Source organism: Drosophila navojoa, chromosome 2 (assembly GCF_054131105.1).
Source record: "Drosophila navojoa isolate 15081-1374.11 chromosome 2, UAZ_NAV_1.0, whole genome shotgun sequence".
NCBI classification, from domain to species: domain Eukaryota; kingdom Metazoa; phylum Arthropoda; class Insecta; order Diptera; family Drosophilidae; genus Drosophila; species Drosophila navojoa.
Window position 1 is genome coordinate 9,171,395 of NC_142890.1, and position 25,447 is coordinate 9,196,841.

At 44.0% G+C, this 25,447-nt stretch overlaps 3 protein-coding genes across 5 annotated transcripts in view; 2 read left to right on the forward strand and 1 right to left on the reverse strand.

The window, feature by feature from the left end:
* Window positions 1-14,704, forward strand: part of LOC108660044 (uncharacterized) — a 61,249-nt gene extending 46,545 nt beyond the window's left edge. The window contains exons 10-18 of one of the 3 annotated variants that reach the window (XM_089256508.1): window positions 1,053-1,508; window positions 1,568-1,957; window positions 2,015-2,299; window positions 2,362-2,508; window positions 2,589-2,735; window positions 2,825-4,181; window positions 9,464-10,239; window positions 13,962-13,970; window positions 14,025-14,704. In XM_089256508.1, coding sequence (XP_089112634.1) covers window positions 1,053-1,508; window positions 1,568-1,957; window positions 2,015-2,299; window positions 2,362-2,508; window positions 2,589-2,735; window positions 2,825-4,181; window positions 9,464-10,239; window positions 13,962-13,970; window positions 14,025-14,130 — 3,673 coding nt within the window. In that variant the 3' untranslated portion in view covers window positions 14,131-14,704. Of the gene's footprint in view, window positions 1-1,052; window positions 1,509-1,567; window positions 1,958-2,014; window positions 2,300-2,361; window positions 2,509-2,588; window positions 2,736-2,824; window positions 4,182-9,463; window positions 10,240-13,961 lie in introns of all 3 variants that reach the window. The other 2 variants (XM_089256509.1, XM_089256510.1) reach the window with 2 other exon arrangements.
* Window positions 14,705-17,051: 2,347 nt separating this feature from the next.
* On the reverse strand, window positions 17,052-18,466 carry LOC149092110 (uncharacterized). The gene is made up of 4 exons (XM_089256681.1): window positions 18,407-18,466; window positions 17,669-17,860; window positions 17,438-17,599; window positions 17,052-17,120 (listed from the first exon to the last, which is right to left on the reverse strand). The coding sequence occupies exons 1-4, from the start codon at window positions 18,464-18,466 to the stop codon at window positions 17,052-17,054; spliced, it is 483 nt and encodes a 160-aa protein (XP_089112807.1).
* Window positions 18,467-18,804: 338 nt separating this feature from the next.
* On the forward strand, window positions 18,805-20,828 carry gskt (gasket). The gene has a single exon (XM_018113298.3). It carries the CDS (start codon window positions 19,093-19,095, stop codon window positions 20,680-20,682), a length of 1,590 nt encoding a protein of 529 aa, XP_017968787.1. The 5' UTR covers window positions 18,805-19,092; the 3' UTR covers window positions 20,683-20,828.
* Window positions 20,829-25,447: the final 4,619 nt, after the last annotated feature.

Here is a 25,447-nt window from a genome sequence, read left to right on the forward strand (position 1 = left end):
TCAGGAAATTTCTTTAAGGCGAGGCATATTATGAAATCCAACAAAGTACAGAGGTCAACTTTACATTAGTCAAGAAATTTCTTGAAGTAGGGGAATATTATGAACACAGTACGGAGATCTACTCTACATTAGTCAAGAAATTCCTTAAAGGAGGGGAATATTATGAAATGGAACATTGCGCAGAGATCAACTCTACATGAGTCAAATGACTAATCAATTTTGTCAGAGCAGCATTAACTCATAGATAGATAGCAAGGTAGTCATGCAAGACTCTTGTGAGGATCATTTCGAATACAATCGGTTACAGTGAGCAGTGGCAAAGGCCGTCGTTGACCCCATCAATGTCGCTGGCGCAGAAGCCACCAGCAGCAGTGCATAAATTATCCCTGATGGTAATAGAGCCTACGAGCTGTGGCAGCGCACAAATGTAATCGCTGGCGCAACATTTCCGAGGAACACAGGAAAGCGTAGATCAGCACAGGGCTAAAGAGAGCTAAGAACTAGACGCTAGACGCTCACGTCGTTTATCATTTGCAAACAAAGAAGCCAAACGTCAGGCAGCGGGCGCAGTGGCAGCCAGGACAGGCCAATCAAGTTGCCCACACCATGGGCAAGCGGGACATAAATCACAAGGCGCGACCGGAGCAATGGCACGTCCGGGGACGTCCACAGCCAAGTGCATGTCCATGTCCATGTCTGTTGCGATGGGGAGCTCGAAATGATTGCCCGCTGATTGCCAGTGCGGCAATTACTCAATTTTACACACGCGCATTATTTGTCTGTGTCGATCTGACTGGCTGGCTGGCTGGTTGGCTGTCTGGCTGACTGGGTGAGGACGATCCTTCTGGCAAGCCCCGATCCTCAGACAGAGGCCATTCAAGCGACAGCCTAAATGCTGCGATGCTGCAGACTTTAATCAACGTTTATGTTAAACAATTTAAATTTATGGCAAAATAATGCGAGAGAGCGTTGCAATTGCTGACTGATACCATCCACTTTCCTCTCTCACCCTCTCTCTTTTTATACCCTGCCCACATTTGTTGGCTCTGCAGCAACTACGACAGCCCCTACCGCTCCACGTACAGCATACCCACCAGCTTGGGTGTGCGGCCCAGCCATCAGCAGTCCGCACAGCAGAACAACAACTCCAGCAGCTACAACAACAATGGCAGCAATTTGCAGACACCTGACTCGCCGCGCAGCACGCGCAGCGCACCCTGGCCGAGATCCCAGCAGCGTTCGCTCTTCGGCCACAATCCGTCAAGTCCGCGCTCGGTGCGCTCGGTGAGCACCACGGGCGGCGGGCTGCACCATCACCACAGTCATAGCCATGGCCATGGTACAAGTCATCATCATCATCATCAGCAATCTTCGTCGTCGTCGCATCATCAGCAGCGGCAGCAGCGCGCCAGCTCCTCATCCGCCTCGCATCAGCAGCAGCAGCAGCAGCGTTATCGCTCCAGCTCCGTGGAGAGTCATTCATCAAACGATTCGCGCTCCACACGCCGGTAAGTCCAGATGGCTGCCCATTATCACACCGAGAGACTCACGTGCTCCACTCCCATAGGCACAAGCATCGCCATCGCCGCACCTCCGACAATGAGAGCGAGTTGTCGCGTGGCTCGGGTCGCTCGGGACGTTCGCATCATCGCAAGCATCGACGCTCGCATCGGCATCGACGCGACTCGGCTGGTGGCTCGGATCATGACAGCACCAGGGGACGCAGTTACTCGGGCCATCGCAGCTCGTCCATGCGCAGCGGCAGCGCCGAGCTGATTGACTCAACCACGCAGTGGCGCGAGGTGCAACGCCGACAGGCGGAGGCAAGTCTGGGCCAGAGCTCCGTGCAGCAGGCGTCCGTGTCCAAGAGCAGCATGGTGGCACGCAGTCTGCACAGCAACGACAGCCACTCGGACACGCACTCGCACCACAAGTCGCGTCGGCACCGCAAGAACAAGTAAGGCAACCGGGTGGGTCAATCAAAATCTCGAAGTCTACATTGTTTAATCCGCAGATCTCCGTCGGAGTCCCGCAGTCGCATGTGGAACAGCGAACTGGCCAAGCATCTGCAGTTCGACCTGGTGGACACCGCCGGCATGTCGGAGCAGCAGCTGCGCGAGATACCCTACACCGTGGTGGAGACGACCTCGAAGCGCTCCAACTCCAACCTGAAGATCCACAAGAGCAACAGCAAGAGCAGCGTGGGCGCCAAGAGCACCGGATCGGGCAACACAATCACGAACGGCAGCGGGTCGGCCGGAGCTGGCCAGGCCAAGAATCGAGTGGATCGCATTCGAGGGTGAGTTGAGCCACAGAGTGTTAGGACTGCTTCGGGCAGTTTCTCATATTGCCGATTTGTAGACTCTACTACCAAAGCTCTCATCCGCATGATAGCAATGTCGGCGGCGTGGGCGGCAGCGGCGGTGCACCCAAGAACGGATCCATCCGCTCGGCGAGCACGATCTCCTCGCGCGAATGCGAGCGCAACAATGGCCATGGCCTAGTGCGGTAAGTCCCACGAGAGAATCGCAAAGGAAAGTCGTCGAAATTCACATCTATCCATGTCTTGTTTATTTAATCGCCCGCAGCATGATGTCTAGCATGAGCATGGGTGACTTTATCTCGCCCACGGGCTCCAATCTGAGCCCCTTGGAGAACTCAGCGCTGCGCGTTTCTCACGAGCACACGGACTCGGGACTGGGCGCCGATCAGGACTACGCCTACTCTTCGGAAAGGTAATTGACCCACCACAATGATAACCTAAATCATCTTAAACTTCTTCTTCCGCATTGTCTCACCGTCTTTTGCTTTGAATCCTTGGCAGGTCCAGCGACAGCACACGCTATGGCACCAACAAATCCTCCGGCGCCTCAAGTGGCAGCCACCGCAAGTCGATTGGCAGCGCCGGTGGCGGCGGTGGCGGTGGCGGTGGCGGCGCAGGTGGCGGCGGCAACAACGGCGGCTACAACAGCCTCATGCAACAGACTGTGAGTAATCAACAGCAACAGCAGCGCTCACTATTCGCACAACAGCAACGCCAGCAGAAGCCCAATTACAAATACGCTTCCTCCTCGTCCACTAACCCGAATCACAATCCCAACCCGAGCCTGGCACCGGTGCATAGCGCATCTGCCTCGGCTACTAACTCCACGCCGCCGAACTCATCTTCGGGCGGCAGCAGCGGCAACGCCGGCGCCGGCAATCGTCTGCTAAGTTATACGACCTTTGAGAATAATCAGTACAAGTTCAGTTTGAACAATGCGCTGGGCAAAGGGTCGGGCGGTGGCGGCGGCGTTGCCAGCTGCAACAGCAGCAGCAATCTCACGGGTAACATGGTGTCAGCTAGTGGTGGTGGTGGTGGTGCTTTCAGCAGGCAACGCAGCTTTGTCGAGTGGCCAAACAATCCGGCTGCCCCATACTATTACCAAGGACCATCGTCCAGTGCGGCGCAGGTCAAGCGGCGCGATGCCAAATCGGATATTGGCGTGCCCACGCGTCGTCTATCCGGCCAGAGTCTGACCAAGACGCAGCTGCTCACCGGTGGTGCAGTGGGCGGCAGCTCTCAGCTGGCCAATGCCAGCTGCTATCCCATCCACTATGCCAGCAGCAGCGTCTCCAACGCTGGCTACACGCGTGCGCTGGGCCAGCGCGGCGCTGGTGGCGCCCCACACATCGGTGGCTTTGGCCTGCAGCCGGCCAAATCTGATCTTTTCTTGTCCTACATCCATGGCGGCGAGTACGAGCGTCCCTACATCTACAACTACAAAATGCCGCAGATGCCGCCGGGCATTGCTAACAACAACAGCTCTGGATCTGGCAACGGCTCTGGCAACGGCTCAGGCAACGGCTCTGGCAACGGCTCCGGCACTGGCTCGCCCAAGCAGCTGGCCAGCGCGTATCACATTTCGGGCGCCCAGACAGCGGACCCGCCGCCACCGCCGGCGCCCCTGTACGGTGGCTCGGCGCCCGCCAACGATGTCATGTACTATCAGTTTGACAAAGGCGCCGCCGTGATGCCCGCACAGCAGCCGCCCATTGTGCAGCAGCCAAAGGCGTCGGCGAGTGGCGGGGGCACTGGCACTGGCACTGGCACTAACACTGGGGGCAGCAGTGGGCCATTAGTGTATCTGCAGCATGGACAGAACATCGCGCCATCGAATGTCACCTCAGCGCAGCAAACTGTGAGTAAGCCCTAGGCGCAGTCCCGCATCTCTTACGCATGTTGCGTCAACCTGTAGCATGTTTCGTTGTTGTGTTATTCTTGCCTCGTATCTGTGTCGTCATTGTTGTTGTTTCACCGTCCTTTGTCTTGCCGCATCCTTGTTTGTGTTGCATGTTCCCTTCCCCACCAACCGTCTCTCCACCTCTGTGTGTGTGTACTTAGCTGCTTAAGTTCAAGTTTTGTTGTGTTTTATTTTCATGTTACATTTGCCGCCTTTTAATTGAATTCGTATTTTATGTGTACTATCTTAAGCACCTCGTTTCTTATGTACTTAGCCGCAACTGCAACTGCAACTGCAACTGCAACGAGCAGTGGCAAGGCAAGGCGAGGCCCTGCACTCATAACGTATACTTAATGTTTAGCTTTAGCTTGTAGCTATATATATGACCACACATACATATATACATTCATATGTATGTATACATTTTTACGTACTTCTCTTATATTTTCGTCTAATAAGTAACTGAAGCTTTTATGTTGATTATTTTGTAAGACTCATTGTAAACATTGTAGCAGAAGGCCAGAAGGACTCCTGCTCTGGCCTTAGTTCCATGCACACTTATCTTTGCATGCACACACTTATCTCTGCATGTGTGTGGGCGCCAGCGAGTGTGAGTGTGTGTGTCTGTGTCTGTTTCTTTGTGTGGGTTATCAAAAACGACGCGCTGTCTGCAAATAAAGTTGCTGCTATCTGCGCTCGGTGTCTGGCGCATAGACTGGAATTTAATTAACTTAAATAGACTGCGCGAAAGTAGGCGTGGGGCACAGCCACACACACACACTCACACACACACATGCAAACATATTCAAGCCACGTATCTTTAAGATACAGATAATTGCAGTAATGTGTTTGGAAATAAATGTATATGCGATTCCATGTATCACCGGGCACAGAGGAAGGCTTCCCTTTCAGTTCCATCAATCAATTTTTGATGAAAGGATTCTCCATGGACCATCTTAAAGCGCTGCCCCAGAGCACACAGACGGGCAGACATAAACTCTGGCTCAATTTCACGCACCACTAATTAACAAGAGAAATATGCCAACTAATTTTTGTCTAGCAAACAAACAAATTGCTCGAAAAGCAAAAGATATTGTGGGCCGGCTGAGGCTGAGACTGGAGGGCAATAAAGCAGCATAAATAATAAGCAACTATTTGCGCTACATTATCCAAGTTTATGTAAGAGCAAAAGCGAGAGGCGGGGCGCTGCTCACAGTGGGTCCAGTGGGTTGCCCAAGCAAATAATTTCAAGTCAAGTTGATGGCACAAATTTCGCAGCTACCACAGCAGAAATACTTACAATTCTTAAATAAATTTTGTGAGAGCGTAGCTCGACCCGCTTACACACACACATGTGGCATGCTTTTGCGTGTGTGTGCGTATTTATGTGTGTCACAAATGGCCTTCATAGCAAGAACAGCCACTACATAGAAACATTCTCGAAATGTTTGGCATAATTTTGCTCTAAAATAAATTTTGCAAAATTGTTTTTCTCTAAGCTGGAGGCAGCTTAGCAAAGCGAAGACAGCGCCTGGCAGCAGAAGCAGCAGCAGCAGCGGCAGCAACAGCAACAGCCAAAGGACATCAAATAAAACAAGCAAATCAAAAATTATGACAGCACAGCAAGGAACAAGTCAGGAACTCAGGGAGCTCAGCCTGGTCGGGCAGAGCAACAGAGATAGCAATAAAGCCAGACCCACACGCTGCAAAAAAGATACTGAGCCCAAAAGGCAAACATGGGCGTTGGCATGGGTGTGGGCGTGGCGGCGGCATGTAGCATGTAGCATGTCCTTTGCCAAAGCAGTTAAGTCAATAAATTTACTGATTTAATGGGCCAAAAGTTTCGATTGTTGTTGTTGCCGTCTTCTGGCCAGTGCGCACTCCACGCTGCCCCCCCCCCCCCCCTCCCCCCGAAGAGTTGAGCAAGCGCCTGCATTTGTTATTGCTATTGTTAATATTGTTTGCTATTTGCCATTGTTGTTGTTCTTATTGTTGTTCTAAGTCGCCCTCAGGCGACATACACTAACAAATGCTAGATTAACACAATTGGTAAACAATAAAAGCGACAACTTATGGCCAGGCTTATTTGGCTTTAAGCCATTTCACTTAAACGGCCTTTCGAGCAAGTCAAAAGTGTAACCAAATGCAATTTGAATATAAATCCAATAATTGAATATAAGTGAGAGCACTCCGTCGTGGCATTACAAAAATGTAACTTTAATTATTATCGACGCAGTAATTTTAGTAATTTCATAACAACGCCAAAGTTTTCATAGAAAAATTTATGTTGTTGATATTTTTGCAATATCAATTAAAATCACTTTCCAATTAAATAAACATGCATTATTGCCATCCAGCAAAACTACTAAAAAACATATTCAAAAAATAAAATTAAGCGCATGCCATGTCTCGTTAGCATTTCCATATATTATTACATTCGGTTCGCAGTTGGAAAAGTTTTAATAAAACTCTGCAAATTTTATTCATATTTTTGCCGGCTACCGGTGCGCGACCCCAACGAATGGAAAAGCATTAGAACTTCATCAATATAAGCCACACAGTGGGTTTTCATTTCAAATTGTTGTTTTCTATATGCTGAAAAAAAATCTTGAAGCAAAACAAAGAGAAAAATGTATGGGAAAATAGTACAAAAAGCAAATATATTTGCACTGGCGATTGATTTATGAGCAGAAAACAATTTACGACTCAAATAGTGCGGAAAATGCTGGAAAAAAGTTTGTTTTACAATTGAATTTATTATTTATGCCACACAGTGAGTGATTTAATTATGCATCATTCAGACAATAGACGACGGCTAAATAGATTTTTTTTTTTACTTTTTGCTTTATTTTGTTTGCGTTTTTTTCAACTTTAACCTTTTTTTTATGTATGTACGCTCTAAGCTGGTCTTTTGTCTTTCAGCCGTGGACATCTGTCGCTTTTAATATTTATGTGAGCTTTTATTTGTAACAAAAACATTTTCAATATTTTCATTTTTATTTCGTTTGATGGCATTGCATGAAAAAATGCAGACAAAATTCTCAGTTGAGCAAATAGTGAAAAATTGAGAGAGGAGAGCTCGGGGAGTGTAGGTAATAATTATCTAGACGAGTGAGTGTGTTGACACGCCTGCTGGCAGTTGGCCCTGACAGTTGCCAGACATTGAAAGAGTCCTCTTTAGCGGGCTCTGCCAATTGCGGGGGGCGTTTCATGGCCGCCAACGTTTTTGTCAGGCAATTTGATGCATTTGCGTTCGGGCCAAAGGGCCAAGGGGCGTGTGTGTGTGTGTGAGCTTTTATACTATGCCTAATTAACACACACGGACACACACACACACACACACACACATACATGCTTATAGACAAGGGCACACCCATAAAAGTGGAGGAAAATTAATTAAATTTCAACATTCAGCCAGAAGCTAGGAATGCCTGCTCCGTCCCGCTCTGCGGCCTTCATTCATGCTGATTTAAGCAATCCCGTACGTGTTTCCATTAGGCTACAATTCAAGCTTGATCATTGATGGAATGGCTCAAGGCGTTGGCGTACTCTCATCGGATAAGCGCTCTCTCTCTCTCTCTCTCTCTCTCTCTCTCTCTCTATTGAGGCAACAAATACAATTTTCAAGTTGAATGCAATTTTAATTAATAGCAAATCAAACAAACTTCAAGAAAATTCACAAAACAAACTTAGCCAGACATAAGCAAAGTTTCAGCTGGCTGCCAAAAGCATAAGCTGCCAGCACACACACACACACACACACACACACACGCACACAGACAAAGAGAGACATGTACCAGCATCTCAAGTGTTTGTATCCACAAGATACAGACACATACATAGATAGCCATATGCTAACTAAAGATCCCTTTGCGAATGCACCTTTCTGTTTTTATTTACCAATGAATATGTCTGTGTGCTTCTATGCTCACAGCTAACATTGAGTGGAGTCGAAGTAAGGAAACATTATGTTTACCTTCAGCCACATGTGCCCCGAACTAAGTGTGTGTGTGTGTCTGTGTGTGTGGGTATGAATTCAATCATAATAACAGCAAATCTGCTACGGCAAACATGTCTTTGGCCAAATTGAATGAGCTTTTAAGTGTATTGAGATTGAGTCGCCGGCATAAAGAGAGAACAGAGTAGAGCTGCAGCTGAAGCTGTTTCAATTACCAAATTAATTCAATTTCGAATAAGTTTATATTAATTTAATGAAACAGTTTTCGATTAATTAAATCAAGCACATGTGCAACTTTAAGTTATAGAAGAGCAATCTTTTCATTGTCCAGCTGGATGTTGTTTAAGTCTCAAGGGAACTCGAATGTATTTTGGTTAGCTTAAGAGTTTTTGGGGCTGGCTTTTTGTGGTTTTTGTGCTTTATGTTTTGTCAGCTTCACATTCTATGGCAGCAACAGCAACAGTAGCAACAACAACAGCAGCAACATGGGAATGCAATCAATCGTAAACCACAGAGAGCATGTCCTGTGGCATGAGCATCCAATGCAATCCACCTCCTGCTGTCTCGACTACCCGATTTTGGTCAGGTGTTTAGCCGGCGGTCACTTTATGAACGCAATCAGGCGAGCTTTTGTTAAACTCCATCCATTGGCATTTGGCATGTGCCATTCCGTTGTTCACATTGTTGTGGCTGTGAATTGTCGTCGTTGTTGTTGTTGTTGTCAGGTATTTTACGCAGGATTTGAATGTATGTAATTAAAATTTGCCCGCCTGCGGATCTAATAATAAATTTATGTGCATACATCGCCAGCTCATGCAGCTGAGTTTTAAATTCAATTTCAATTACACCAAAGTACACAATCAGTGAAGTTTTTTGATTCCCTATATTATTATTGTGTATTTATTACCGTACATATTGCATATTTAGTATTAAGTGAAGCATGGCGCATGTTTGCCCTATCAATATATCATAGTAATTATTTATTGTTTGTTTAGTCTATTGCTAATGTTGATGTTGCATTAGCAGCAATAATATTTGATTAAGTCTGTGGCTAAACATATTTCCTACTGCAAGTGCATGATGAATTGTGCTAAATGCGTATTATACATACATCCATGTATATCTCTGTATATATATAGTGCCTGCTCTAGTTCATAATTGTATGTAGACCCAGAGTCCCTGCAAGAGAGCTAAACCTTGTTTGTGTTTTCAATACCCCCCAATACTCCACAAAAACTCAAAACAAAATCCGCAAAACGCAAAAACCCATCGCAATGCACAGGCAATGCATTCATCGCACTCCTGCAGCGAGGAGGACGAGGTGATGGCCGTTTTGGAGGCCCTTCGACCAGATGCGACCACAACTAATGATGAAACCGAAGACACCGATGATGTGTACGACGATGAGGCCGCTGAGGCAGAGGATATGTTTGATGCTGACATGCCTTTGATGTCACCCACGGGCAGCCACAATAGTGCCAGCAACAGCAACAGCAACAGCAACTGCAATAACAACAACAACAACTGCCGCAGCAACAGCAGCAGCAGCAGCAGCCCCAACAGCAATCGTAATGCAATTGCAACAACAACAGTGGCATCCATTTCCGCTTTGGCCAATATTAATCTAGATAATTGCAATGCGAATGTCTACAGTGGTCAGCAGTGTGCCAACGACACCAATGCACAACAGCAACAACAGCAACAGCAACAGCAACATCAACATCTGCAGCAGCAACAAGCATTGCCAATTACAAAAGCCAACCAAACGTTAAATTGTCCCACATTGAATGCAAATAGCAATAGCAATAGCAATAGTAGCCAAACCAACTCCAATACGAATGCCAATCCGAATTTGAATGCGCCACCCAGTGAGCACCCAACATCCCCAACCAACCAACAGCAGCACCAATCCACAGCAACAGCAACAGCTGCAACAGTTGCTGCCGCAACGAACTCACTACGAACCAATTCCAATACGCACTCGAATTTACAACAAAATCAAAACATTTCCTCCAGCTTAGAGATAATCCTATCGCCAATTATACAAAGTAGTCGCCGGTAAGTTTATTTCTTAGTTTTCCTTCTTTTCCTTTTCTTTTTCCCCGTATTCTTATTTCAGTTGAACTCTGACGTAAACTTTGTTTGGCCAGAGCTCTCTGGCTCTTTCAGTAGTTGTGTTTCCTTTATTTCATTTTTATTTGTTTAGTTCAATATCAATTTGTGTGTAGCTAACAAGCAGATACATGCAATGCAAGTATTATTGGAGTCTAGCCTTAAGTAGGTGCGCCCTTTGACCCACCCGCATGCAAATCCAGCCACAGCCACAGCGTTAAAAGTGAAACGTAGTCTGCCGTTGACCCCCAATGAATGTGCATTGAATCCGCAATTGACTTTGTGTTTGAATTGTTATGCTCCAGCAATCAATAAGCCAATTTTTTTTTTTTTTTTTGTATACCACTTCACATTGCAACAAATAACAGTTTAGCTCGAGAATAAATTATGAACAGCTCGAGTACAGTTTTAAGCAAACCTTCTCCACTTAATGACTGGAATATCTTAAGTTGATGTTAACAATATTATTTAATAAGCTGAACAGCTCGAGTACAGTTTTAAGCAAACGTTCTCCACTCAATGACTGGAATATCTTAAGTTGATGTTAACAATATTATTTAATAAGCTGCTCAGGTTATTCTCCCAGCTGCTTCAATGTAAAATCACTTATATTCATCCACATCCTCGACGCGAAATTTCTTAATCAAATTGCTCTACAAGGCGCGCACACATAACGATATGGCTTAAAGAGCGCCTTAGCCCCAGCCAAATAAAACAGAATAAAAACATTATAAATTATGTATTAATGTGCCTGTTAGGCCTATGCGTGCCACTGTGGCAGTGTGGGTGTGTGGGTGTGGCAGGAACTCCCTTGGCGTCTGCTTTCGATTTTGGCCTTTAGCCTCGCAGTGGGGCTCCTTGGGCGTTGGCACAGTCAAAGCCAAAGCCAAAGCCAAAGGCAAAGCACTTTGCCAGCTGCCAATTTTCAATTGCCTGCCAGAATACTGAAAACAACGGGAAGCGACAACAACAACAACAACGGCAACGATGACAATGATGGGGAAATGAAGGAAAATGGAAAAGACTTTTCCGCGTTACATTCGTTTTCATTTCAATTTCACTTGGTGCGTTTGCTTTCATTTTGGATTTACATTTGATTTGACTGCCTCTCGCCATTTGTTTCTTCTGCTTCTGCTTCTGTCTCTGCCTCAGCTCCTTGTTGTTTGTTTATTTTTGCTACTCCGGCTACGTTTTTACGCTCGGCATGGCAAAAGGCGCACAAATATTTATGTGACGCGAAGACAATGCGAATGCCACAACGAAATTCGACAGCCCATTTACAAATGAATAGGTTAATGTCAGCGGGGGCCGACTGGCTTGTGGGCGTGCCAGCTGTCTTGTTTATGAGCCAGAGCTCAGGCAGCGCACAAATTGACTTTAAACATGTCAATTTAAATTTGCCCCTGCACTGAGAACGCGCCCAAGTATGGCCTTTTTGGCTGTGCCCAGTCCTTGGCCGGCCCATTGTCGATTGCCGGCCTGGCTCTGTTTGCGCCTCATTAGAGCATCCGAAAGGTCTTTGTCATACATTTGGGCGTCCGTTTACATTTGTTTTGAGTTCCGTCACAAATATTACTCATACGCCGCATTGCACGCAGCCATTGAAGCAACAAAATGACAATTTCACAACAAATTAACTGCGCAGCCAGGCAGGCAAACATCCATTTCAGACATACATATATGAAGATATGATATCACACTCAAGGGCACACACACGCACACCCATTCCAGCTGCCTAGAAGCGACAACAAAAATTGCAATGAAAGCTAAGCAAATGACCTTCAAAAACTCGATAAGCGAAAACAAAACAAGCGAAAGTGCTAAAAATATACATAATTTTCACCAAACATATACAGACAGAGACACACACACACATATATTGGGCAAACACACAAATAAATGAGCCCATAGACACACACACATACACAGTCATAGCTGAAAATATGATGGCACTGGCAAAAGCAGAAAAGCAAAAACATTAAAATTTACGAGGGTAGGCGAACGCCGGGCAAATGATGTTTCCCGTTCTGTGTGCTCGCCCATGTGCCCAGCCAGACCTCTAGCCAAACATAAATACAAATTTCAACACAACCAAAAACGAAAACAAAGGCGACGAAAGGCAAAAAGGCTCCGCGTACTAGAACAATTTCATATCGTACAAATACTTTGCCCAGTCAAATAGACAAAAGACAGTGGGAGAAACTGAAACAAAGAGCAACAAAAAAGGAAATGTACATAGAGGACCCTAAATACCCTGTGAATGCATATAAATTATAGAATATATATGTAAAAAAAATAATAATATATATAAAAAATATTTTTAAACTAAAAGAAGTTTTACTTGCTCGAAATTTTCGATTTATAAATTAAACGATTTATTCTTTTGGTTTTAAAATTATTTTTGCCTTAATCAAATTGTCAAAATGAAATTCATATTCACTCAAATTCATAGACATCAGACCCAAATTAAGAACTGCTTATAAAACAAACCAACTTTAAGTCAACTTGGACATTTGCTTTGCTTGCTTTTGCCCAACTGTTTGGAATTGTTTTACAATGAGAATTAAATTGAACTTTCAACTGGAATCAGCTTTGACTGGAGCCGCCCATTGGGAAGAATAGCAAAAGCAAGTCCAGCCCATGTCTCTGTGTGTCCCTTCACAGGATAGTCTGTGCGTGTGTTTAGTGTATAAACCAAATGGTACTGCCCTCTGTCGAGAGCCAAGTTCTGGTATCGTTTCATTTCGTTTCGTTTGCTTTGCACATCGATTCGCGACATTCTCTGCCCCAAGCTGAAGGGGCAAGTGAAAGTAAGAAAGCGAAGGCAGCACGGCCAAAACTTTACGCAGTTTTTGGCCAACAGCAAAACAACAAAAACACTAAATATTGGTATGAGGGGAGGGGCCTGAAAAAAGTGCTGAAAATGTTGAAAGTGCCGCAGTGGCATTCGTAAATTTGAGGCACGCACTTTGCTGGCGGCAGTCGAGACGTGAGCGGGGGCGGAGGCGGAGACGGAGACGGAGAGATAAGCTTATAAATGTCTATATAAAAAGTCGACAACGCCGGCTACGGAATTATGTGCTGGCCATATTTTTTATTTGTTACTTTTGGTCTTTTTTCCTTTTTTTTTTTTTTTTGTTTTTTTATGTCGTTATGATTGAATGAAGTAATTATTTGAGTTGTTGCGGCGCCCAAAAAGCCACAACTATATAATAATAAAAACAAATATACGTATAGCAACCACTGCAAAAATATTATATAAATTTTGCTTATATTTTTTCTCAAGCGCTTAAATAATTTAATGGCTGTCCGGCCATAAAGTTTGTAATATTTTAAGAGCTTTTATGTTCGCTTTGTGTATTTAAACGCATAACGTATACGCACAGTAGTTTAGAAGAACACAAATAAAACATACACAAACTAACCACCAACAAATTCACAAGCACATAGCCACACAACCACACAACCACAATCACATGCCAATGCACACACACGCACTTCACAACTAGGATTAGCCACATGTAATTGCTCCTAGCGAGGCGAAGGAACAACCTTTAACTTTTTTCTAATACACAAATGTTTGCTTCTCTATATTTCATGCCGCATCAAACTGCAACTGCAACATCAACTTCAACTGCTAAAACAACAACTCTACAACAACAATGCAGAGCGCAATTGTAAGCGAAATGAGCACAGAATTGTGAGAATTAGCTAAATTTAATTTGCAATAGCCAACGCCCGCCCACAACGACCACGGCCAGAGCCTGCAGCAGCAGCAACAACAACAGCAACAGCACCAACACCAGCAACAGCAGCAACAGCAGCACGTTGCAGTAGCAGCTGCCACAGTTTGCGCTTCGGCGCCCCCGCCAACTGCTTTCTGCAAACTTTGGCTGCAACAGCAACAGCAGCAGCAGCAGCAACAACAACACCAACTGCAGCAGCAGCAACTGTTCGAGCAGCAGCAACAAGCATGGCTCTGAGCAACTACAGCAACAACAACGGCCACATCACGTGTAAGTGCAAAGTTAAATGGAAACTAGATGCGGGCGCTCGCACAAAAGTATGCTACGCAAAAACAACTGCAGCCTGCAAACAGCAACCAGCAACTAGCAACCAGCAACTAGCAACCAACATCAACAACACTGAACAACATTTAAAAGCCGTTGGGCCAAAAGTTGCGCAAAACTTTCGAATCGACAACAACGTTGCGGGCTTTGTCGTTGCAAATTAAATGTACATTCTGCCAACATGTAAATAGATAATGTCTGTAACGAATCTTTAGTATGTATGTGTGTGCGTGTGTGTGTGTGTGTGAGCGTGTGTATGTGTACAGATGCTTAAAACTAATTAGCTAAGCAAAACACTTTAAAATATGCATGCAAACGAATAAACAAACAAACAAAAATACGACGAATTTTTGAAATAGCTTACGATGCGCAGCAAATAATCAAAAAGCCAAAAAAGCAAATGTAACTCACAGATAAGAAGGCCCACACAAACAACAGCAGCAACAACAATAAGACTACCACCAACATAAAAGCAAAAATAAATTGTGCGTTAATGATAAGCGGCGCGCATTTCAGCGGCATAAAATTTATTAAAATATGCGTGCCACACAGACAGCAAAAGGAAGACGCCCGAAAGCAAGCAGCAGAAAAATATATTTATGCTTACGAGTATATATATACATGTATGTATATGTATGTATGTTGAGGCTTAGCCATACACACACACACACACACATAGACACAACAAAGACACTTGCGCTTCCTGGCCAAGGAAATCGTTAGCGATAAATATAAAATTTTATTGTTATGCGTGCGTTGCTTTCGAATGTGTGTGTGTGTGTGTGTTTGCCTGTGTGTGTGTGTGTGTATTTGGGGGGCCTGCAAGTAAATTAAATATGCTTTTTTATTAACTACTAAGAACCAATTTGATACGCATACAAATAATGCCGCAAAAGCAGCATGAAAATTATGTAAAATTTAATTTTACTTCAATGGAGAAATTTAACAAGAAGCGGAAGCAGAAAAGCAAAGCCAAATAAATTTATTAAGTAGCTCATAAATGTAATTTTAATAAAATTATATTACACATACGCATATATATATAGAGAGAGATACAAGTATGTACATGCATGCATGTATGTATGTCAAACATTATAAAACTAGCTATAATAAAAATAAACAACTTACTTACTTATGCCAACAACGTCCAGCAATTTCAATAATATTTATGTAAGCGCAGCCCACAAAGAACAAACACACACACGCACGCAAATAAACACACGTACACGCACACGCACACGCACACACACTCACACATACAGCACACTAAGTTCGAGCATATTTTAAGCCCAATTTAGTTTAATAATTTGCAACTAATTTAAGCGCAAATATCTGTTTATCTATGGTTCGTGTCTGTGTGTGTGTGTGTGAGTGAGTGGGCGTGTGTGTGTGTGTATCTGCCTGTGTGTGTGTGTGTGTATTATGTAAATATGAGTTTATTTTAGCCGTTGCCCATCTGCTCTTTAGTTAACAACGAGAACTAATTTTTAAACACTGCCACTAAAAAAATAATTTTAATTTTAATAAAATGAAATACAAACTTTTTGTGGTCTAATTAGAAATACTTATTAAAGAAATACGTATATGAAATAAATACCATAAATCTAATAACAAACAAATACATATAATAAATACCCTTTGTAAGTTGATCGATTTTTTAGCACTTAAACGAAACTAAATGGAAAATATTTCAAAATCAACCGCAAATAAAAAAGAAAAAATACTTAAAATTAAATATTATGTATGTATCTGTGTCTAACAAGATTTTACAATGAGTGTGTCACTTTTATATATCTAATATATATTTATGTATATGTATGTATATTTATATATACACATATATATACATAAACGATATACAACATACAAAATAACTGCAAAAATAAAAGCATTTTATACAACATCTACCATCTACCCGCGTTATCATTGACCCCCGGGTGGAAGAGAAACAGCAAAACCTCTGAGCCTCGCCCGATAAGCAAGTGAGCACAGCACAGAGAACAATGGCAAACAAGTTTCAAGTCGGACGTGGACAAGGACTCGAAATTAGCCAACTTGGAGCAAACACAAAGAATTCCTTGAGTTACAACTGAATGCGCATAGGAGCAGAAGTCTACACCAAGTATCACGATGTAACAATGTCTCTAGCCGGCGAGATAAGCGCAACGAAAGAGGTTCCAAGAAAGCTAAGAATACTGTGTGGGCAAGTGCCCGACCAGGTGCTACCCTGCACACCAAAAGTTAGGCACACCCTGTCAGCTGAGAGTGCCATAGTACCAGAAGTCCGTGACAATCTGTGCCTATTTTATCAGTGTATACTGCCCTTTATTTGATTATGAATTTTAATGATTATTTGAAATGAGTTTTATATAGAGTTTCATATTTATAAAAGTTTTGTTGCTCCTGATGAAAATAATATATGTAGTATATTTACGTGGATCGCTCGACATACTGTCCGAAAAGAATCAGAGAGTTTATCATTTAAAAGACGACATGAAAATTGAGTCTGATAATATTTATTAAAGCTTCCACGTTACATGTGGAACTCTCGAATCCGAACAATAATAAAAATATGTTTCAAATAAAATCAGAATATAATTATGATGTTGGATCGATTGAGAATGAAATCGCAGTAACTTGCATGCGTATCAGAAAGCTAGAGTCTATTTATATATCAACACCATCACCTCATTCTTCAGCCGTGTTTATCTCATTTATCTTTCTGGCCATATAGGTGGCCATCAGGGAAACCGTTACCTATAAGAAAAAATAGTTAGACTGACTTGCAATTAGTAAGTTGATGAGATTATTACCATTATTCCAGAAAGTATTAGGGCACTATGCTTGATAATTCTGGCATTTGAGTGCCAAACAAAGGTTATTGCATTTTTGCAGCCAACTGGAAAAGGGTGCCGACAGGTAACTGCAGTGGCAAGACCACAACAGGATCCGGGAATATCTTCACCATATCGAAAGTAATCGTTGTCTCCATTTGCGCCACAGCATTTCAGCTAAACAAGGAGATTTAATATAATTCCATTCCTAAAGAAACACTCTCTTAATGATTCTCTTACAAATCTTTCGAGTGTATGCAGAACTTTGAAATCTGTTGCTCGTTGATCAAACACAGTTTGAATAAATTTAAGAACGCCACCGAGGATGTCGTCATATTTCTCCCAGAGATAGATGGCAAAGGCCACTTGCACTAGGAACAAAATTAGCATGACCACCGAGTACTATAAAAAATAATATAGTTATATATATGCATATATGCAAAATATACCAGAGATAAAACGAAAACTCACGATTCTTAATTGGCCCTCTTTTTCGCGCAACGTTCCAAAGGATCCCACTAGCGATAACGTAACGACTAACGCCCCTATTGTTAAGGCTGTGATCGCTACGGTGTTCATAGAAACCATTTCCGCAAAGCTAGACACGTCTTTGATCTGCAAGACCATGATGGTCCCTATTACAGTGAGAATCAGTCCGCATATCTAAAATAGCAAATGTACGCACTCATTATAATACTGCAAAACTTCAGATAAGTCACACTTAGGCAGCTGTGGTTTTTTGAAATGCGGGTGCTCAGAGTCAAGCAATTATTGGCAAATTAATAAATTTAGCCTGACGAATCATCGCAATGTATGTCTGATAAAATCTGCCTAAGGTAAAAATAGCTTTAGCTATATAACAGCTATTCCGATTTCCTAAATTGAACAGATGCCATTAATCTGTCATTGCTGTAAAACTGAGCTTTTTAGCACTAATAGTGCTAAAAATATGGAAGAATTTGTAGAAAGCGCTATGTATTCAGATCCAATTCGTCACGCCCTAGTGGGCACTTTCATATCATTCTTGGTCATTGCTTGTAAGACGGCTTCCATGGCTTCTGAAATGCCGTTAGCCACGCCCTAATAATGAGGATCGAGAAAATCTTGACACTTTGTGTATAATTTTAGGGCTTAAGTTCCGTACAACAAAACCCATATACCCATTTAACTTTCGAGAATTATTATATTGAACACAATTCTTGTATTTACCAAACACAAGACATTGAACAAAAGCAACAGAAATTTGATAATTGTTGTACTTAAACTCATGTTTGGCACGCGGTTCACTTTCGGTCGGACACTTTTCAGACTAAACTAATAGCACTTGGCTCTCGCTCGCGACTAATAATGATTTCTGAAACGAGCAGCGTATTTAAAACAATTTGAAAAGCCCCTTGCTTTACAAAACTCAGCATGATTTAGTCAGCGTAGTGCTATTAATATAGCAATGCCTAACCGCAGCTGGTGGGTTGAGCATAAGCCAGATAAAATATATTTCCAGAGAGAGAAACCCATTAAATGAGTGCAGTGAATCGCCTCAAGCTGTTGACCAGGAGAAGAGAACACTTTTAAATTACTGTCGATTAGTTGGCAAATAAATGTCGTGTCGACTGTGCAAATCAAGTAGGTATTGACCTATAGGTCGGTAGAGCAACCATAGTAAAATAGGGACATAGAAATTAACCAAAAATACAGAAAACAATAGCCAATATACTTATGTCTTGAAAGGCTGATTCATTAGTCTAGTCCCCATAAATTAGGTCATTATTATTTGTCTTTTGTATAAAAATCTGAAATAGAGTCAAAAACAGAACAGTATATCTTTATCAAAAAGTAAACAAGCGAACAGACTGCATAATTAAAGGGGAAAAAAAATCAAATTTTTTGAAATTAAAATGGCTGCCAAGGGTTCCAACATGAACAACAAGCTGACCACTGTGGTGGCCACCGCCGGCTACGGCCCGGACACGATGACCGAGATCAGCTATATGGACAGCAAGATCATTGGGAACGGCAGCTTCGGCGTGGTCTTTCACGCCAAGCTGATGCCCAGCAACGAGCCGATCGCCATAAAGAAGGTCTTGCAGGATCGCCGATTCAAGAATCGTGAACTCCAGATAATGCGAAGGCTTAAGCACCCAAATATTATAACCCTCAGATACTTTTTCTATTCCAGTGGCGATAAGCGAGACGATGTTTATCTCAACTTGGTCATGGAGTTCATGCCCGAAACCCTCTACAAGGTGGAGCGGCAGTATGCACGCGCTAAGCAAACGCTGCCCGTCAACTATATCCGACTCTACATGTATCAGATGTTTCGAAGTCTGGCCTTCATGCACAGCTACGGCTTCTGTCATCGGGATATCAAGCCGCAGAATATGCTCCTGGACACGGAGACGGGCGTTTTCAAGCTGTGCGACTTCGGCAGCGCCAAGCAACTGACACCTGGCGAATCGAATGTGTCCTACATCTGCTCCAGATACTACAGATCACCGGAGCTAATATTTGGAGCCACGCACTATAACACCAAAATCGATATGTGGAGTGCGGGCTGCGTGTTGGCCGAGTTGCTGCTGGGCCAGCTCATCTTTCCCGGCGACTCGGGCGTGGACCAGATCGTTGAGATTGTCAAGGTGATGGGCACACCCACGCCCGAGCAGCTCCACGACATGAATCCAAACTACAAGCAATTGAAGCTGCCGCAGCTGAAGGCGCATCCTTGGCCCAAGGTATTTCGCATTCGCACACCGCCCGAGGCCATAGATCTGGTATCCAAGCTGCTTATCTACACACCTAACGACCGTATAACGCCTCTGTCGGCCTGTGCGCATTCCTTCTTCGATGAGCTGCGCAACGATCCCGGCCAGCAGCTGCCCAACGGACGGCGTCTGCCGCCGTTGTTCGATTTCACCGAATACGAGCTGAGCATCGAGCCAAAGCTGGTGCCGATGCTGACGCCAAACGAAGGCACGGAGAAGCAAGATGCATCGGGCAGCTCTGGCAATCGCTATGCCGCTGGCGAGGAGAACTCACCCAGATTGGACAGCAACCAGTCGACACTGCGAAAACAGATCAAGGATCAGTCAGATGTGGTACTTAAGCCGGGGGATAATGTACGTGGCCAGAGAACAACAACTCCACAGTGCCTCCAGCGACGGGAGCTGGGCAATGGCGACCATGTTGGCAGTACGGTTGTGTGCTTTGAGGAGACAGAAACAGATATCTGCGAGGAGGAAGCAATAACAGATGTTGCCGACGAGCAGGGAGCCGAGGAGCAGTACAATAGCTCCGACAGCCCCTGCTCCAGCGATGAGCTCGAGGAGCAGCAGACAGATGACGAGGACGATAACAATGACAACGGCGACGATGACGACGATGCCGATGACGACGACGACGATGACGATGACGACGACGACGACGACGACGATGAGGACGATGACGACGAGAATGCAGATGATGATGATCTAAATAATGATGCACACTAAGTATTGTTATTGTTGTTGTTCCTCAAATTCCTCAACGCAACAATTGATGAAAGCAATAAAAATTTAAGGTATATCGAAATCAGAGCTCGTAAATCTCACCCGAGGCGCCGGGTGAGGGGCAGCGTTAAATAAATGAACTAAACGCACATTTTGGTCACATCATTTATAAGGTCGTCGAAATGTCGTCACATTGCTCCAAAGGCAGACGCCAGACACCCGACGAATGGGCATGGAATTGCCTGAAAGTATGTTTAATTATTGAAATGCTGCCAGAGTGCGGGGCTGTGTGACGTCTGGACGCTGTCCTGGACATGGTCCTAGCTGCCATCTAAATATAAATTTTCGCGTTTTATAGAGCCCAGCACACACACACGCACGCCCACAAAGGCAACAACGAGGAGCCGTACATTAGAGCAGGCTACAAAACAACACGCACACATGTCCTGCTTGCTGCTGGCGGCAACGGCTCACATTTCCTGTCCCATCCATCGTTCTGCAACCCCACATATATGTATATGTATGTGTATGTGTGTGTGTGTGTGTTAATGTGGTAAAATGAATTTTCAGTTTCATTAGTTAAATTGAATAATGGAAAACTTTGCTTGCCACATTTGCCATACGCCTGGCTCCTTGTTGTTGCTGTTGTTGTAAATGGCCTTGTCCTGGTCTGCCAACGAAACTTACACTTCCTGCACACACACACACACACACAAACACACACACAGACTGTAACAACAACAGGGCTTAGGAGCAGGGCAATAAAGCAAATTTATGCAAACGATAAATTTCGTGAGAGAAAATGTTTGTTTTGTTTTCACCAGCTCGAGTTGCCTTCGCTTTTCTGCTGTTGCTATAGTTGTTGTGGTAATTGGCCGTTGTAAGTGGCAGTGTTGGAAAAGGCGCTAAGTAACACCTACCCATTATATGGAAAGTTGTTGAAAGTTCTTGTCCACAGCATTCACCTCTGAATGCTGAATGCTCATAATTTAAGCATGCGATTACCTCTACTTGACACGGCTAATAGAATTATTATTGAAAACAAGCCGAATCCTGAATCTGTTTGTCTGGCAAACGTTCTTAGCGTTCTCAGCATGACAGTGTATCTGTAGCTACTCTGAATTTATTAGTAACACATCTAAGACTGCTCCTTATCTGGTTGCACTCTCTGTGCTAAGCTGGTTTAAAGCGTTTGTGAATGCTAATGTGTTTAATCAAACAATATCTGAGCCGACGAGTTCATCTACTAAGTACCAGCACGACTTTGAGTGCGGGCTCGAGCATATTTTGCCGTAGCAACCCCAAGAGCAGCGCTTCAAGGGCGGCAAAAACAGTTCCATAATAAACACACCAAAGTGTTTGCCCCGTGTGTGAGTGTGAGTGTGAGTGTGAGTGTGAGCGTGTCTGTTTAGCAGAGAGTGTTTCGGTTGGTCGTGCAAAACCTTTGACTGAAGTAAGATTACGGTATGCTACACACTATATAATAGCAGCTCATGGAACCATGAACAGAGAGCGAGAGAAATGTCTGACTTTCGGCGAGGTGTGGCACACAAGTCGACTGCAGATGTCTACCCCCGTATGCGGGCGCCAGAAGCCACCTAAAGCAATGAAACATTTTTCGGCAGCAACAGCCATTGGGGAAAGTTGGAGGCCAAGGCTCTAACTTGCAGGCATTTTATGGGCTTTTGGGCAACACGGCTAGAGTTGGAGCAGCAGCAGCAGGAGCAGCAGCAGGCACTGGGTCATGGCATGGAGTTTGTATCTCTTGCTGCTTTCAATGGCTACTAACAAGCAGTCGCCCAAGGTGAATGCGGTTAAAGTGTTTTCAGTTAAAGCACTCGGGCCAAACATTTGCATAAACGCCTGACGCCCACGCCAACACACAAGCAAACAAACAGACAAACAAATGCAGAACTGCGTGCCACGCGCTGAGTGGGCGAGAGCGAAAGAGAGAGAGAGGGAGAGAGAATGGGCGCCACCATTTTGGTTGCCATTGCAACTGGCTGACTGCCGAGTGATACCAGAGTTATTTTATTTCCGTTTCCGGGCACGCACACTTTTAGCTAACCGAATGCAAAGTGCGCCTGCGGTTGCTACCTTTCTGCACACTGATAAATTTTCACTAAATGCAATTTTAATGGGCTTTGTGTAACTGCCGAAATGTGTAATAGGAGCCGCTGTCATTTAGCCCGTGCTCTTTGCCTGGTTTAAACAGTACTTAGCAACATGGCAAATGTTGTTATTCGATGCTCTGAGCTGAAATGAAACGCGGAAAACATTCGTAGCCAAAATTAACTCGAGACTAATTAAAATACAAAATTTGTGCCAGAAACTCGCTTTTCATGTTGTAACATTATAATGATATATGCTCGGCTTGTAACTAAAATATTCATTAAATTATTTATAGACACTGCAGTGTCTATAGAGAAGGCAATTCACATAATTCTATTAAACCGATCAAGCCCTAAATCATTGCCCGACTCTACAGGGTATTTAGATATTTTGTTTGTTGCTGCTTGTGTATGGCAGCTGCCCCTGGGGCGCAATGGGCCATGGACAGGGCCAGCGCTGGCTGGGGTGGATGCGTTCTACTGTGGTTTGTCCAAATAAAGCAGTTTCAGTTAGTTATGCGCAGCTTGCGGTTTTGCTTTGACTATTTTTGCGTGCAGGCATTTCAAATGCAGCCAGAGGCACGCGGGGGGCATTAACTAAAGGCAGAGGGGGCCGCACATTGGCGGGGGTGTGTGTGTGCGTGTCGTCGACACACAAATTAGAAAATTTTGCGCACTTTAATGCAATCAGCGATGCCCACATAAATTCATTATTGAATTTACACGCTTCAAGTGCGTAAAACAGAACTCTAACAATATTTTTTAATATTTTAATTTTCTTTTTTTTTTTTTTTTTTTTGCATAGCCAGCGAAGCTGTAAAGTGTTGTCAGGAGCGTCGACATGTGAAATGAAATCAGGGACCGCACGTTGACCGTTTATGATGCTCTTGAAGTTTATCAAAAGCGCAAAGTTTCCGCAAAATTGAAGTTTTAATTGGATTCTCGATTCAATTAACAGATTTGTCAGCATATAACAGTTTTATGACGCTTACAGCGACGCCAGCTGTGGCAACATCAGTAGCAGCAGCAGCAGCAGCAGCAGAAGCAGCAGCAGCATGTGGCAATGTCTTGTGAACTTGTGGGCGTGTCGTTGCGCCCTCAATTGGTGCGCTTACCTTGTGCGCTTTTCAAGCCGCTTGGAATTTATTGAAATTGATTTGCCGTTTTAATGGAATTACTGCGCCAAGTCGTAGCATTGCCATTGCTCGACATTTAATTGAAATCTTTTAATTAGTTTGATTTTCCAATCAAGTGGCACAGAGACACGCAGCCAGCCGCTCCATCAGTGCGGTTGGCTCTAACCCATTGTAGGGAGCGTTAAGCGAAACCCAATTAGTTGCAATGCCTTGGAGTATGCCTCGACATCACTTCAGCTTCCATTATTCCATGTTGTTGAGCGCACGTCGATTACAAATACCATGCTGGCGCATCAAGGCGCAGAGTGCCGACCTTACCCCAAGCACCAAGCGCCAACCACCAAACCCCGAGCCCCAAGCCCCAACGTGGCATGCAAAGGCGCTTGTCTATCCTGGCTGATTGGGACCCCTGCCAGCACTTACGTTTCGCCCGTTGCGCAACATAATCATTATCCTTGGCTTAGCTGGAGTGGCGTGGAGCAGGAGCAGGAGCAGGACTCTGGCAAAGGATTTCGCCTATTGATACCACCAAAGTGAAAGCCAAATCCACATAATATCAATTTGCTTTCAACGTTCCGCCGTCGGCGTAAATAAACGAGTCAGACAGTTGACGCCGCTGCCGCAGCTGCCGCTGCTGCCACTGCGACACGAATCCTGCCCATTGTGCAGCTATAACTGTTTCTATTCTGTACTGATAGGGATCTCAGTTTGTGAAATCTGAGCGACTTTCACAGTGGCTCACAGCTCAACTGACAGCAAGTGATGAAGCTTAAAGGCAGATAATCAGCGATAGGGTAAGCAGAGGCAATAGCTGGTGAACTATAGAAATAGTAACCGAATATCTTGCAGCTACTCTTCTAACTATTGCTAAATGATGTAGCAAATCTGGTAGATGCTTAAAGGGGAAATGTGAAGAAGGTATTTCTGCCAATCTATACTTAAGCTATGAGCTCTCTTTTAATATTTATTTCAAAGGAATCAAACGAGTGCATTGTAGAATTTTCAAAATATGAGGTAAGCATATATTGATTTTATTATAAACATTTTTTCAACACGCAAGACTCCATGACGGTGACAAAAATTCGAAACACAATTTGAGACCTGACCAAACCTTACCTCGAGAGATTAGAGACTCTACCTAAGAAATCTAGCATGTATATGAGTTAACCTAAAGATCTGTAGAAAGATCAGTAGAAGGAGCACAGGAGCATAAACAGAAATGAGAAGCAGATCCAAAGGTTTGACATTCTTCAAGCATAAAGTAATATTGCATACTTTTAGGACAGCAAGCATTAACTGGAAAAGGACTCAAAAGGAATAGTCGCTAAATTAAGTAAAATATTCTCATATCAGCTTGATAATCTACCATCTATGTTCTATCATCTATCTGTATAACTAAACCCTCATTGAAATTTGCTCATATTTTCATATTCATACTCATTTAGTTCTACTCTCCATTTCAGTTAAGCAAATTATCCATCATCACACATGCCTCGCACATTTGCCAAAGTTTTTTGCTTC

Bases quoted from the DNA above. Each gene is read 5' to 3' on its own strand.
- gskt (XM_018113298.3), top strand. From the start codon at position 19,093: ATGGCTGCCAAGGGTTCCAACATGAACAACAAGCTGACCACTGTGGTG.
- LOC149092110 (XM_089256681.1), bottom strand. From the start codon at position 18,466: ATGAGTTTAAGTACAACAATTATCAAATTTCTGTTGCTTTTGTTCAAT. The intron at 17,861-18,406 runs GTAAATACAAGA...TTGCTATTTTAG, and splicing joins TGTTCAATGTCTTGTGTTTG to ATATGCGGACTGATTCTCAC. The intron at 17,121-17,437 runs GTAAGAGAATCA...TTTTTCTTATAG, and splicing joins TGCATACACTCGAAAGATTT to GTAACGGTTTCCCTGATGGC.